The sequence below is a fragment of the Meriones unguiculatus genome, chromosome 8, assembly GCF_030254825.1.
Source record: "Meriones unguiculatus strain TT.TT164.6M chromosome 8, Bangor_MerUng_6.1, whole genome shotgun sequence".
In the NCBI taxonomy this organism is placed as follows: domain Eukaryota; kingdom Metazoa; phylum Chordata; class Mammalia; order Rodentia; family Muridae; genus Meriones; species Meriones unguiculatus.
In genome coordinates, this window is record NC_083356.1 from 95,074,255 (window position 1) to 95,091,232 (window position 16,978).

The 16,978-nt window shown below is 35.8% G+C and overlaps 1 protein-coding gene across 3 annotated transcripts in view; it reads left to right on the plus strand.

Moving 5' to 3' along the window:
* Window positions 1-16,978, plus strand: part of Galnt13 (polypeptide N-acetylgalactosaminyltransferase 13) — a 590,130-nt gene that overhangs the window by 325,797 nt on the left and 247,355 nt on the right. For all 3 annotated transcript variants that reach the window (XM_060390179.1, XM_060390181.1, XM_060390180.1), the window contains exon 6: window positions 1,985-2,155. In XM_060390179.1, coding sequence (XP_060246162.1) covers window positions 1,985-2,155 — 171 coding nt within the window. The remainder of the gene's footprint in view (window positions 1-1,984; window positions 2,156-16,978) is intronic.

The window sequence follows — 16,978 nt, forward strand, 5'->3', positions numbered from 1 at the left end:
AGTCTCAGAAAAGACCCTTTGCCCATATTTTTTGGTTCTGTTGCTTGTGGAGCTCCTATCCCATTCAGGTCTTTCTATCTCCTCCTCCTTTGGTAAGATTCCCTGCACTCTGCCTAAACAATATTTTTCTACCTGTCAGTGTTAAAATTTGAAAAACTGAATTTTGTAGAAATTAAGACCCTGCAGTTCTCTCTAATGATTATGACATTTTGTAGCTATTCATAAATATGGGTGATAAATTAGTATAATTCTTAATACCTTATGAAGATAACAAACACTGAGTGCTGATGTGATAAATCATTGTAAAACACCTCGCCTGCATCATCATTTCATGTGCAGTGAAAGAGCCTAGAATTGAAGTTTTTAATTAAACGCTCAAGACAACAGCTGCTTAGTGTAAGCTAGTTCGGCCACATTACATAAATGGCAGGAGCTGGTGCTTGCAATGAAGATAGATGGAGGCTGTCAATAAAATGAACCACGGCAGTTACATAAGGCTGTGGGAACCTCTTTGTCAACTGAGTCCAGGACACAGCTAATGACATTTTGTGTGTTGTACAGTGCCCACAGGAGAGGCTGACAAAACAAAATGAACTTAGATCATCTTCAGTTTATTGTTGACAACGTTTTGTACATCGTGTTGTTTTCTTTTAAACACGTTTTTTATATTCAACTTAGTAAGCTTTTAATATACTATTTCATTACCACCATACGTAAGCCATTTATTTTTATTCTAACAATTCATTTGCATTGTATTTGAATATAATGAGTATTTTTGTTCTGATTTTACATTCTTTACATTGTTATAACTAGCACTAAAATGTGCTTCTTGAGATTGTTATGTATGATTTCTCCCATAAAAGCTAAATTATTTAATTCAGTATTAAAAAAAAAAGAAATATCATGATTTGGTTGTACCCAGAGTTTCCAAGAAGCTTTTCCAAAGGCAGATGAAGCATTCTGATTTCAGAGAACTTTAGACCATGACCAAGTGTGTGGCATGTAAAACTTGCGTGACAGTGAGTGAAGGTAATTCAGTTCCTAAACAACATATAATTGAAGTCCTTTCTTGATTTCCACATCTATGGGTGAATTAGAATGCAAATAATTCCTCTGTTCTGCAGAATTAGCTACAATCAATGTAACTCTTGAGGAGACTTCCCTGTGTAGACGATTCATGATTGATAGCATGTTGACCCACTAAAGCTGCAAGGAGCCAAAGAAGGAGAGAACCCATGACATGGATTAAAAGAAGTACCTAATGCAATATTTAAGTGAAACACTCTTACCCTAAATAGACTCACAAGAACCTAAAACATCTTGACTATTCCTTTAATAAGGGAAACTAGAGTAAAACAGAGAATAATTTTAACATGATACCTGAACAATGATAGACTCTTAGTTCTCTGACGGCTTACTGAAAAGTTGTCATGGACCTGATGTCCTTCATAGAGACTGATTACTGATCATGATTTTCATTGTTTCTATTTATTTTTTTCCCCAAAAGGGAGTTTTCTCTGTGACAACTTTTCCTGTAGACTTTAGGCTAACTTGATCTATTTGAAACACAAACTTCCAGTTCTGATTTTCTCTCAACTGCTTTCCCTTCCTGTATGCTATTGCTTTTCAGTGGGTTATAGCTAAAATGATGCACAATATCAAAGCAACTTGACTAAGCATGCTGTGAGTGGAAGTTTATGAAAAATAGACAATGTTCATCTTGCTGAATTAGTACCTAGAATGTATTCTGAATTCAGCTTGAAGGTCAATTATAATATTTGATTAGATTTCACATCAAAGCACTGAGGTAAAGGTGAGGGAAAAAGGCAGTCTCAGAGGAAATACTTCTACAGAGAAAAAGGATAAAATAAAATTAAAGGCATAGTGGGATCATAAAAATAATTAAATGTTATTATATTATCTATAATCAACTTGAAGAGCTAATGTAAATTATCATTTATATACACATTTTTTTTTTCTACAGGAAAACAGTTGTGTGCCCTATCATTGATGTTATTAGCGATGATACCTTTGAATACATGGCTGGCTCAGACATGACTTATGGTGGTTTTAACTGGAAGCTAAATTTCCGATGGTATCCTGTTCCTCAAAGAGAAATGGATAGGAGAAAAGGAGACAGGACATTACCTGTCAGGTATGCAGATCATTATTTCCCAACTAGAAGTTTTATTCTTATGTTAACCAAGGGACAATATAAATCTGGACTCAGTTTTCAAAAATCCTTAGAAATATTTGTTTTGTATGTACATTTTTACCCTTTATCAATCATGGAGGAATCCGTGACTATAGTGAATATGGTTATCATGGGCAAAATTGTGTGTTGCGGTAAATACCATGTAACTTTGGATAAGTTAGGGTTTGATACTCAACATATGTAGATATACATATATACAAATATATATAACATATAATTTCTATATGCCTTTATACTTTAAGTAAATGTGTAAAATATGAAATGTCTTTATTATAATAGAAGCTTTCTTAAAAGTGAGGTGACCGGAATATTTTGGTAAATATTCGAAACTTATACCTATTAACAAAGCTATATTCCTTTAACTATCATAGAAATAATCATTTGAAAACTTTAATGTATTAACAGATACGAGTGCTTTTTTGTTCCAAATCAAACAACTGCTTAATTTGAAATACCTATCAGTGAAATACATCTTTTTTACTTATTTTTGAAACATACCTTCTTTTTTTTTGTTTTTACAAGATCACTCACTTAAATAACACTAAAATATCTGTCTTACTATAGGTCTTTCACCTACATCCAAAAATTAATTGTCTAAAAACCTTTTGGGATGTATTTCATTAGATTATCTCTTTAAAGAATAACTTAACAAATCACTGTTCTTTTGAAAATTTGGAAAAATATCACAATATTCAAAAACAACATCCATGTAAGTCCTGCCCTATAGGTAGTCCACTGTTGGGTGGAGGTGAGGTTGCTCCCTAAGTATGTAATGTATCAAAATAAAATTTAAAAATACGGGTAGTAGAAGAGACAGCTCTACTTGCATGTTAAGGAGCAATTAAATAGTAAAGATTGTTAGTGTTTTTAGAAGATATACTACCCCAGTGAGAAAAAAAAATAAGCATTTCCCCTAATATTTGTGTAAATATGGCAGTGTTAAGGGTATATAACCTAGCAATTTTTAAATGCTTTATAATCTTCACATCTACCCATCTTTGTTATCCTTGCATTAACAAGAGGAGGATATATAGTAGCTCTTAGATTTATTCATGATATTCTTGTTCCACATTCTAGTTCTCTTTAACTTTTTTAAAGTTTTGGTTTCAAGGGAAAACTATCAAAATACTTCACAGAAACACTTAAATATTGTTATTTTCTTTATTGAGTTGAAAATGAATGTGTGGTTTCTTTAAAAAGAAAATTTACTGAAAGTATAGTAGAAAAGACATACTTTATTATCTCAAATTAGAAATGTAAAATTAAAGTAGTCCATGCTTTTAGTAAGAATTAACTGATCGCATTCATAAAAGAAAAAGAAAAGTGATGTAGGAAGCAGCCATTTGCTCTGTAGGTCACAGTAATGAAATGAGCATTCATTGAACATACCACATTTCCACCACATTGTTATGGGTTTAGGAATAGCCGCACATTGACCACTTGAACACCAGATGCAGACTGACTAATGTTTATTGAACACCGAACAAAAACTGACCAGTCGAGGACAAAATCTGTATTCGGGAACCAGATTGTGAGACCTGTCTGGTTTTTTATTTATTTTTTTATTTTTTTAATAGCTTATTTAATTTTATTTCATGTGCATTGGTGTGAGGGTGTCAGAACACCTGGAACTGAACTGGAGTTACAGACAGTTGAGAGCTGCCTGTCTCTTTCTAAGGCAGGTTTTTAAATATGAAAAACCATAACCAGGTAACAATCAGGTAGGAATGCAAGGGTCTGGGGAGAAGCATGACATCATTTTGACTAGCTAAACATAATTGATTTTGTCCCAAGTACATTGTATCCAGGTAGCTACACAAAGAATTTTAAGCTAATTGGCTAGGGTATAGGCTTGGGGACTTTCCAGTTCTCTCCTCTATTCCAGGAAAAAGGAACTTAGCAGGATGCTGTGGTCTTAACTCTAGCAGAATGTACATTTATCTTTAACTCAAGCAGAACATGCATTTATCATCTATTGTTTTATTCTAAACACCAAGTATTAAACTATTGAATTGTATTTTGGTCTTGGGCAGGTAAGGCCTGAGAATCTGAACTGTATTTCACCTTATGATCAAAATGGAGACTTGGGGAAAAATGGCTTCTGATCTACTAAATGGGACAGCAGGTGCTAACAGAGGAGCTACAGTTATGCTAAGAACCAAAGTAGCTCTCAACAGAGGTAGCATTCAAGCAGGTCAAGCAGGTTCCAAAACACGTGTTGCTTTTTTGATGATATAATATGAGAATCAGTCAAATATGTTTATTTACTTTTCTTACTGATTGTATATTATTTTGTGTTTTCTAAAACAATGAAAGAGGAATGCAGAAACTTCAGTGTCTGCTGAAATTTCAAGATTCTTATGGCAAAAGGTTAATTAATTCCTGGGTACAGCTGTAACAGCAGGCAGGTAATTTTCATCAGCAGGGCTGTGGTGTGAACTTTGTATTTCTAAGTCATTACCCAGAGATGAGATCATTTTTCTCACATTCATGCAAACAGATAAATCATTCCACGTACTGAAGATAGATTTCCCCACTTGATTAACAGAACTCTGCAGAGCTAAAGTGATCAAAGTGAAGTTGAGGTTTTAGTTGTTTTCAGTAGAGTGCTTAATTGAAAATGTCGTTATGACAGAACTTTGTAGTCACTGTAATTGGCTAGTCCCCGTTTAGAGAGACAAGCATGCGCCTGCAATCTGAGTGCACCAACTTGAACTTGCGACCCAAACTCAGCCATGTGAAATGTAAAATGCACAGTGGCAGCACTGTACTATACACAACTCTATAACATACAGTTCTCGGCTTTATCATTTTCAGTTGTAAAAGGAAAGGGCCATAAAAGAAGGAGTTTTGAGATTACTTAGGTTTCTTTAATCCATAAAGTTCCTTCATCATCTCAGCTGTCTGCTCAACACAGTAACTAGAGTTTCAAGCGCGAGAGCATAATCTAGAAACTTATGTGCCAATTATGTTCTTTAGGTGCTTTGATTTAGTGTTTTGTACTTGCAGAAAAATCACTAACATTTAAATGAGATATGTGAGATAAAATTTGTGACTATTGAAAACTCTTATAGTACAGCAGAACAGCTTTCCTTCTTGTCTGCACTTAAGGTAGCTCTACACACACACACCTATTCACAAAAGGCATTAGAGCCTAGAACTATCCTTGTAACTCCTATGAGGGTATCCCTGACTCTAAGCTTAAGTGTCAGATGTTTTTCTTGTGCTTGGAGAAGTAGACTTAATTTTCACACTGCCGCTTCAAAAAGGGTGAGAGAAATATGTTTATTGACACTGATTTATATCAAAAATTATTGTTACAATCTGAGCTCACTTCTAGGAAAATGACTGAGTTTGAACCATATTGAACACATTAATTTGGATGAATATGTGTATCTATTATCCAATGAAATAAATCACCACAAGCAAAATTGCCTGATAATGAAGATAGCCCTGTCAAATTGGGGACTGTATCCCCAATTTTGTTTTTGTGGCAAAATACCTTAACAAAAGGCAAGTTAGAGTAGGAAGGGTTTACTGTAGCTCAAAATTCAAGGTTACAGTCTATCCCAGCAGGTGAGTAAAGGTATCAGAAAATGAAGCTGCTATTTACATCACATTTACAGTCAAGAGGAGAGAGAAAGGAACACATGCATGCCCTCAGCTGGGTTTCTCTACTATCATAAAGCCCCGGGTCCTGAACTTAGGAATGCTGCTGTACACATTGAGGTTTATTCTTCTCACATCAATAAGGGCAGTTAAGATAATTCCCCCTGGAAATGCTCACTCCCACTGAGACTCTCTTCCTGGGGAGTCTAGACTGTGTCAAGTTGACAATTAAAACGAACACTCAATGGAATATTGTCTTAGTTAGGGTTTCATTTCTGCAAAGAGATACCATGACAATGGCAGCTCTTAGGAAACATTTACTTTGGGTTGGCTTACAGTGTCAGAGGTTTAATCTTAATCTCGTCAGTCTTAATCTTGGCTAGAAGCATGGTGGCATGCAGGCAGACATAGCGCTATGGAGTTCTACATCTTGATCCATATTTAGGAAAGAGGAGACTGTGTGAAGCACTGAGCATAGCTTGAGCATAGGACACCTCAAAGCTCTCCTCCACAGTGACACACTTCCTGCAACAAGGCCACACCCACGCCATCAAGGTCACACCTCCTAACAGTGCCACTCTCTATGGCAAACATTAAAGAACATGAACCTATGGTGGGCATTTCTTTCAAGCCATCACAAATATATTAAGCATTTTTGTTTCTAGCACATGGAATTTGATTCAATTTGATTTAGACTTTGACAACTATATGATTCTGTACAGAAATGCACATGCATGAACCTTGCTGGTCACAATGTTAGATTCTGCACATGTAAAAGTCTCAAAACAGGTTTTATGTACTTATTTTTAAGTATACGAATGCTCTATCTGCATGTACACCTACATGCTAGAAGAGGGAATCAGATCTCATCACAGATGGTTATGAGCAACCATGTGATTGGGTACAGAGCTAAATAGAGATTTCTCTGTAGAGGAATATAGATGGCAGAGAAACACTTAAAGAAATGCTCAATGTCCTTAGTCATCAGGGAGATGCAAATTAAAACAACACTGAGATTTCACCTTACAGGCATCAGAATGGCTAAGATCAAAAACTCAAGTGACAATACATGCTGGAGAGGTTGTGGAGAAAGGGGAACCCTCCTCTATTCCTGGTGGGAATGTAAACTTGTAAAAACACTTTGGAAATCAATCTGGTGCTTTCTCAGACAATTAGGAATAGTGCTGCCTCAAGATCCAGCTATACCACTCCTAGGCATATATCCAAAAGAGGCTCAAGTACACAAGGTCATTTGTTTAACCATGTTTATAGCAGCTTTATTCATAATAGCCAGAACCTGGGAACAACTCAGATGTCCCTCATTTGAGCAATGGATACAGAAATTGTGGTACATTTACTCAATGGAATACTACTCAGCAATTAAAAACAAGGAAATAATGAAATTTGCATGCAAATAGTGCGATCTAGAAAAGATCATTCTGAGTGAGGTATCCCAGGAACAGAAAGACACACACGGTATATACTCACTTATAAGTGGATACCCAGACCTATAATATAGGATAAACATACTAAAATCTGTACATCTAAAGAAGCTAAGCAAGAAGGAATTCCCTGGGTAAGATGATCAATCCTCACTCAGAAAAACAAAAGGGATGGACACTGGAAGAAAGAGAAAGCAGGACACAGGACAGGAGCCTACCACAGAGGGCCTCTGAGAGACTCTACTCAGCAGTGTATCAAAGGAGATGCTGAGACTCATAATCAAACTTTGGGAAGAGCATAGGGAATCATATGAAAGAAGGGGGAGTTAGTATGAGGTGGAAAGGATAGGAGCTCCACAAGGACCAAATATATCTGGGGCACAGGGATCTTTTTGGAGACTGATAGTCCAACCAAGGACCACTTCATGGATATAATCTGGAACCCCTGCTCAGATGTACTTAGTGGCAGCTCAGTATCCAAGTGGGTACCCTAGTGAGGGCAACAGGGACTATCTCTAAAATGAACTCAGTGATGAGCTTTTTGACACACCCCCGCCCCGGAGGGGGGAGCAGTCTTGCCAGGCCACAGAGGAAGATAATTCAGCCAGTCCTGATGAGACCTGATAGGCTATGGTCAGATGGAAGGGGAGGAGGAACTCCCCTATCAGTGGACTTGAAGAGGGGCATGCGAGGAAATGAGGAAATGAGGTTGGGGTTGGGGGGGCTACAGCTGGGATACAAAGTGAATAAACTGTAATTAATATAAAAAAACAAAAATTCAATTAAAAATTCTCAAAACAGTCTCTGTTGAAGACCTATTTACTGTTTAATATTAGACTTAAAAATTCTAACTGAAGCAAGAGGTCAGAATAAGCAGATTGAATGTGGGTGTATTGGTGATAACTGTGTTATTACTACAGTAGTGTGTATTTCTGGAAAAAAGCCTGGAGTAAAATTTGTTGATTTAATTAGTATTTTAATTATGATCTGTATGTAACCCTCAATCAATAGTTACAAAGATACATGTTTCCACTTTAATTTATCACTGATTAAAATATATATTTTATTAGAGACAAACTGGTTATTTCTCATCTATTTAACTCTTGACTTTCCATATCTTACTTCTTATTTAGTTTCTATTAATATTTTAATATGATTTCTTTCATTCCTTTATTCAGTATTCTGTTAAGTGTATTCTAAGAGTAAATGAAAAGCTTTAAATATCTATTTAATTCATGCTATCATAATCACACACCTAGATTTCATTATTGGCTTTTATTCAGAACATATGTTATTTATTTTTATATCCCTTATTATTAACAATTATCTGATACATAATTAGTCTTTAGTTAGGGTTAAGTATGTTTAAGAAAATCAAATAAACTTGATAAAAATGATTAGTAATACCTTAGATTACAATTGCTAGACTCTCATATGAAAAGCTCAGAAATTTCTCAATTGTACTATCTACATTATTCTAGTGTCCTGCCACAGAAGCAATGTAGAAGCTAGCCTGGGGAGAAATCTGGTACTTTTTAAGACTACAAATTGAAAATTATTCTTTTTGCTTTGCTTAAGTTATGTTAGGAATTAAAAGCGACACAAAGTATTAAATGGGAAATATTCCTGACAAGAATCAGAAGTTGGGTTTTATACTTATTAATGATAAATAGAAGAACCTGGAGGGGACAGGAACTCCACAAGGAAACAAACAGAGCCAAATACCTGGGCACGGGGTCCTGCAGAGACCAATACTCCATCCAAGGACCATGCATGGAGAGGACCTAGACTCCGGCCCAGAGGAAGCCCATAGGCTGCTCAGTTTCCAAGGGGTTCCCTAGTAAAAGGATCAGGGCCTATCTCTGACTTGAACTCAGTGGCAGGCTCTTTGAGCACCTCACCCTGGGGCATGCAGCCTTGCAAGGTCACAGAGGAAAATGATGCAGCTAGCCCTGATGAGACCTCATAGGTTAGTGTCAGATAGAGAGGAGGAGGTCTTCCCTATCAGGGAACTAGGGAAAGGACATAGGGGGAAAAGAGGGAGGATGGATGGGGATAAGAGGAGATGGTGGAGGGGTGGCTAAAACAGGGATACAAATTGACTAAACTGTAGTAAATAAATAATTAATTATTAATTAATTATAGAAAATTAATGTATTCCTGAGAATGGAGCAAATATGCATTGTATAGTCAGTGTGACAAATGTCTCACCACAAAGGAGAGCATAAGACTAATTAGTTTCACCTGCACCAGTGTTGTAGCTCATTTTATAGCCTCTCTTCAAATGCATTTCATCATAATTCAAAATTTGTCGTGCCAGTCATTCATATTTTATGTCATTAAATTTGGTGGTGTGTGCCTAATGTTTGCATCTGTACAGAAAATTTTACTAGCTGTTACTATCTTACTTATTCAGCTCATACCCTATTTTGCGTAGTGAAAATTTATTGAAGATACTTTTTTTTTTTGTCGTGGTCACTTGTTTGTTTGCTCTTTCATACTGTTTTTGAAATTAGGTCTCATTTATCATAGGTTGACTATTAATTTTCTACTAAAATGCTAATAATTTGTTATTCAAAACCTGAATATGGCTTTGAATTTACTATGAACCCTCTGCCTCTACCTAGCCAGTGCTAGGGTTATACATGAATGTGCTATTACATCTCATTTTTATGGAGATGTGGAACCTAGGGCCGTGTGCATACTAAGCAAGCACTGAATGACATGAACTCTATCCTTAATTTCCCAATAATAGCTTTTATCTGAATTTTTATTTGAATTTATTTGCTCCTTTCCCACCAGTATTGGGAATAGAACACAGGCCTTGCACTTGGTAGGCAAGTGGCCTGCCCTTGAATTACATCACCAGCCTTTCTATTACACTTTGAGTTTTACCAACAATTTGTTGGTAACAAATTGTTACTTATTATCTCTTACTAGTTTTGTGACTTTGACCCCTCAAGTCATTGATGATTCCAGTTTTTAGTTTCTTTAGTGTAATAAATTAAAAGTACATATTTTGTCCTATAAAATAATCTACAGAGAAAAGATTCTTATATTTAATAAAAATAGATATGGATAAATATATGATATACTCTTATGGGACAAAGTATCAAAACAAAAACACAGGGGGTGTTGTTGGCGGATTAAAAAAATACTCTTTTTTTTATTTTTGCATTTCCCTGATGACTAAGGACATTGAGCATTTCTTTAAGTGTTTCTCAGCCATTTGATCTTCCTCTGTTGAGAATTCTCTCTTTAGCTCTGTACCCCATTTTTTAATTGGATTACTTGATTTGTTGCTGTTTAACTTCTTGAGTTCTTTATATATACGGAAAATTAGCCCTCTGTCAGATATAGGGTAGGTGAAGATCCTTTCCCAATCTGTAGGCTGTCATTTTGTTCTGATGACAGTGTCCTTTGCTTTACAGAAGCTTTTCAGTTTCATGAGGTCCCATTCATTGATTGTTGCTCTTAGAGCCTGTGCTATTGGTGTTCTGTTCAGGAAATTGTCTCCTGTGCCGATGAGTTCAAGGCTCTTCCCCACTTTTTCTTCTAACAGGTTTAGTGTGTCTGGTTTTATATTGAGGTCTTTGATCCACTTGGACTTTAGTTTTGTACAGGGTGATAATTATGAATCCATTTGCATTTCTTCTACATGTAGACATCCAGTTAGACCAGCACCATTTGTTGAAGGTGCTGTCTTTTTTCCATTGAATGGTTTTAGCATCTTTGTCAAAAATCAAATATCTGCAGGTTTGTGGGTTTATTTCTGGGACTTCCATTTGTCCTTAGTCATCAGGAAAATGGAAATCAAAATGAAGCTTAGATTTTACCTTACACCCATCAGAATGGCTAAGATCAAAAACTCAAGTGACAATACATGCTGGAGAGGATGTGGAGAAAGGGGAACCCTCCTTCATTGCTGGTGGGAATGTAAACTTATACAACCACTTTGGAAATCAATCTGGTGCTTTCTCAGACAATTAGGAATAGTACTTCCTCAAGATCCAGCTATACCACTACTAGGCATATATCCAAAAGACGCTCAAGTATACAACAAGGACATCTGCTCAACCATGTTTGTAGCAGCTTTATTTGTAATAGCCAGAAGCTGGAAGCAGCCCAGATGCCCCTCAGTTGAGTAATGGATACAGAAATTGTGGTACATCTACACAATGGAATATTATTCAGCAACGAAAAATAAGAAAATCATGAAATATGCAGGTAAATGGTGGGAACTGAAAAGGACCATCCTGAGTGAGCTGTTCTAGAAGTAGAAAGACACACATGGAATATACTCACTCATAAGTAGATAATAGACATATAATATAGTATAAACATACTAAATTCTAAAAGCTAATCTAAAACCTAAGGAAGTTAATCATGAAGGAGGACTCTGGCTAAGATGCTCAATCCCCATTCAGAAAGGCAAAGAGGATGGACATTGGAGGAGGGAGAAAACAGGGAACAGGACAGGAACCTACTACAAGGGCCTCTGAAAAGCTCTACCCTGCAGAGTATTGAGGCAGATGCTGAAACTCGTAGCCAAAATTTGGGCAGAGGGAATCTCATGAAAGAAGTGGGAGCTAGTAAGACCTGGAGAGGACAGGAGCTCCACAAGGAGAGCAACAAATCCAAAAAGTCTGGGCACAGGAGTCTTTTCTGAGACTGACACTCCAGCCAAGGACCACTCATGGAGATGGCCTGGAACCCCTGCACAGTGGTAGCCTATGGCAGCTTAATATCCAAGTGACCTCCATAGTAATGGAGACAGGAACTATCTCTGACATGAACTGATTGGCCTGCTCTTTGATCACCTCCTCCTGAGGGGAGAGCAGCCTTACCAGGTCACAGAAGAAGACAATACAGCCACTCCTGATGATACCTGATAGACTAGGACCAGAGGGCAGGGGAGGAGGTCCTCCCTTATCAGTGGACTGGGAGAGGGACATAGGTGGGGAAGAGCGAGGGTAGGATTGGGAGGGGAGGAGAGGGAGATACAGGGGGGATACAAAGTGAATAAACTGTAATCAATAAAAATAGAAATAATAAAATAATAAAAGAAACACTGAAATTGCAGCTCGCAATGTTCAAAAAAATACTCTTTTATTTACGTTCCTTATCTCTTTTCCTCCCTTCTCCCTACCCCCAATCTCCTCCAATACACCAACACTAGGTAGAAGAGAGAAAGGGATAGTAGGAAAGGGTCATATAATTTTGTTCTTAGCTGTTTCCTGCTAGTTAGAGTCCTCAGGTTCCTTGGAGCCAGTCTAATCCTCATTTCTGGAGATTTCCAACTTCTTGTCTCACAACAGCAATCAAGAGCAACAAAGGGGAAACAGGAGCTTTGAACGGTTTGAAAGAAAAGATTGAACACTAACTAATGAGCTGTCCCCATTCTTGCGTCCTTATCTCCAAGTTGAAAATATGTGTTTGGAAAGACTGTAAGCATTACATCTTAAATAGAATCTTTGAAGCTACATTCTTTATGTAATGATTGTGTTTGCATTTTCTTATTTTCCTCTGGTTACAGGACATTTTGGAAGATTTTTATTACAATCTGCTGAGTTGAGAATAAACAGGGCTACAAAGTTTTCACTGTGTTTCATTAAAGTGTAAGAGATTCAGTCACTAAATAATGCTACCATGTCAATCAACTTATTATTAATCCACCGATTTCAGTTAGTCCTGTTGCTTATTTTGACAAATATTTAGCATGAAATGAAAAACCTTTTTGCACCAAACATTAATTATCCTTTAGAAGTTTAGGATATTAGGTATGAGTATACACCTCACCAGCACCACCCCAAAAAAGGGAAGGAGAAAATACAAGATTTTCTTTTTTTTTTTTGATGTTGAATCTTGTTTTAATATATCAAATGTAATTTTTATAATATTTGTCAGTTGTTGCTTCTGCTAGAATATGTGTGTGTATGTCTATACATATATATCTTTGTGTGTATACATATGGATACATATAAGTATACATAAAATTTATACAAATTACTTCTTTTATTAAATACTTCTTTCTTTCTTGAAAAGACAGGGATATTTCTCATTAAGTCATGGATACAATTCACTTTTAGTATGTAGGCATCTCGATAGACTCCTATTGGGCTAGCTAGGCTTTTCTTATCCAAACCACTACCACATAATTATTTCACAGCAGAACAATTGGCTGTCCCATTTCTGATTTTATTATATTCACAATTGGAAAAAAGTTAAAAATTAAAATTTAATAGTTTCTTATATGGTGTTTTTATGCAAAACATGCATTTTCTTAAATGTGTTTCAGAGAATTAGCTGTTTCTGGCGTGCATGATCTTTAAGACACTCTTGAAAGATTTTCTTGCATTGCAAGTGGGGTCTTTAAGCACAAGACAAAGTAATTGAGTTCTAAACTTGTTAGGAAATGGTTTCTGTATCCATTAATAACAAAAATTTACACACAATAACCTGTGTTTTCCACCCTCTAAGGATTGCATGTTTCCTTGTCCGGTGTTTATACTGTCTTACCAGTATAAACCCTTCTAACATTGCCAACGTCCTCTCCAGACTTAAATGCAACTCTACCCAAACCCATTCCTAGATGATTGCTATGCTATGCAATATCTCACACAACTTGCTTTGTCTGTAAAAATTTTAAATTGCATTCAGTGTTTAACATCAATCATCTCAAGAGAAGGGCTCCTGGTCTTTGCTCAGTACCTTTCTTCTGGGTGCATCGCACAATACGAAAAAAAGGCAGAAACAACATTTAGTTTTCACCTGATTGTGTGAAGTACTAAATTAAATGAAGCCATCATATTTAATGGTTTAATAAAATAAAAGCGCTTAAAGAGTTTGGAACTTCTTACGTCAAATTTGTACAACTGAACATATGCTTAAAATACTCTACATCAACATTTATTTTTATATTGATTTTTAATAAATGAGACAGTTTGTTTTTAGTTCTTTTATTTATTATTTTCTCACGTATTATATTCCAATCACAGTTTTCCCTTCCTCTTCTCATCCCAGTACTTCTTCTTCAACCTCCCCTTTCCCGCTATCCACTTCTTCTCCATTGCTCTTCAGAAAAAGGCAAGTCTCTCATGGATATTGCCCAAACATGGCATCATTAAGTGGTAGTAAGACTAGCCTCCTCCCTGCCTATTAAGACTGGATTAGGCACTGAAACACATTTTTAAAGCAGATTTAAAGTTAAAAATCTAAAACGTATTCATATATCGTATTAGTCTAGAGAAGCTCTTTGAAGGAAACATAGTGGATAGTTAGAATGATGCAATTAGCACAAGGAAAGCAGTGAGAAAACAGATTAGGAGTAAGCCTCCCAGTCGGCAGAATATATTGAATGACCTCACAAAACTAAAGAACACAGATTTGAGATCAGCCCCTGGTGAGACCGTGTGAAGTCTACAGATCAAAACAAGGCATGATAATCATTAAGTGAATATACAGACATAACTTGTAATGCTGTATTTTACATAAGTGACATATGCTATTTTATGCACTTGTCTAAAATCAAACAGTAGCAAGATAAGGAAGGGCTATCAATAAGAATCATAAAAACAACAGAAACAAAAACCAATGTAGGAAATGCAAGAGAACCAGCATGGAAGGAATTTCAAGCAGGTAGGCTTATGAATCGTGCTAAACACTTTCAGAGAAATCACTTAAAGAAAAACTGCCTGAGTTCAGAATCAATGTGGATCCTTCAGAAAGAACTCATTACAGAGGTGGGAGAGAGATCAAGCTTCACTGAGGAAGTGAAAGTGAATCCAGGGAGGATGCAGAAAACATCCTTTCAATATGGTTTCCAGGAAGGCCATAGGAATGTCAGTCCCTCATGTGAAATTGCCATGAGATGGAATGAACATTATTTTGGGTCAGTATAGACTTTTACTGAGCAGGTTTGGAAGCTCAAGGGGACAATCTAGAAATCCAAGGCATGAAACATAAATGTAACAAGAAATGAATACCAGGACAGCTGCAGTCAGGAGAGCTAGCTGAGGTTATGGCATGAATTTTAAGCTATAAGAGATAATAAGATATATTTTCTTGTAAAACCAGAGAGAATAAAAGAATATGGGTAAGATCCAATAAAAATATCCAGGGAGAGCATAAGAGAGTTTGCATTTAATGATTGGGTACTTGGATTGTGTACATTTCATTAATTTTTTGACAATTAAAAAGACTCTAAATGTAAAAAAAAATCATTTGAAAACAAGACAGCTGGACCTGTAAACACAAACAAATGATTTGTGTATGAAGCACAAAATACATATCTTGGATTCTAACACCAATTAGCTCATCTCACTATGCTTGCAGGCTCTCTCTGGGTCTCTGTATCAAAACTGGAAGAAATGCATTACAAATTTACCCCTGCACATTGTATTAAAGGGAAAAATGTCTTATTCAAAACAAGGGCATAATATCAGTACTTCTCAGAGGTGGAGGAACATTGTAAAAGGTATAGGAGGATGAAGAAAAAATTCTTCTCTAACAGAGGTAATTAAAGGGCGATTATAAAATAACATAGAAACCTCAACTACCAACAGAAGATGAAAACTATTATCAGTAATAATGTGAGCAAGAATACATTACCTAATATCTTAACCTTGTTAATATTTTATTGAGTGATGGGCACGGTCCTGAGTGTTTTGTCTCTAATATCTCAATTCTTCTTCACTTATCCATAAAATCTGGAGAATTTTACAGTCACTGGGACGGTTATTACATTGTTGATGTTGATGGAATTGGACATTAGCTTCAGACACACCTTGCAAAGTAAATATTTTCAGCTAGTTCAATGATAATCTAGCCCTTTCATTTTCTAGGCACTGAACACTGGACATGCACATTCTTGAATACATAGCAAATTTGTGATATTATAGAACAACTTAGATGAGTTTATAGTTATTTAATATTATAAAGTTAACTATTTAAACAAAGTGATAAAAATTCAAGTATAAATTAAAGCCATCTGAAAGTCTTCAGAAAATGTAAGATTATTTTAAAAAATTGTTATGTTTTTGTTTTGTACTGTTGAAGCACAAGTGAAAATTATTTGATTTATCCTTATAATTACATATAGATTATCTTTGTCTAGTCTGTATTTCTCACACACTTATAATAATCATGGCCAACCATAAGATGAAATCTAATGCATGTACTTAAAATGCATTAGTACTTTGTCAAGAAGAAGCTAAGTAGATGACCTCTGAACTGATTGATAAAAATGCATCACAACATTCTCAAACATTTGGTTGCATTACGATAGGGTAATTGATGCAACTTTTTGTCACTAATTGTATGAAATATACTCTGTAGTCTTATAATAACTGTGTAATTATTATCATAGAGTTCCCAAGGCCCATTCAGGTGAAGTTATACCCACTTCATAATTACTATCTATTTATCTGTGTTATAATTCCACATTGCAACTCAGAAGGTCAATGATACTGTATATGATAGGAATCCAGCAAGAGTAGATGAAATACAACAGCTCTGAGACCACTAAGCTCAAAATATTTCAGCTAGTTATCTAAGCATAAAACTATAAGAACACTAAAGAAATAGTTTTTCAAAATGGTTGACAGACACCTACAATATTTGTAGAGAGTTTTCCCACAAAAATAAGCCAGAAGACATTAGTGTAATTATTTCAAAGCCATTAGTGTAATTTTTAACATAGGGTTACATAATG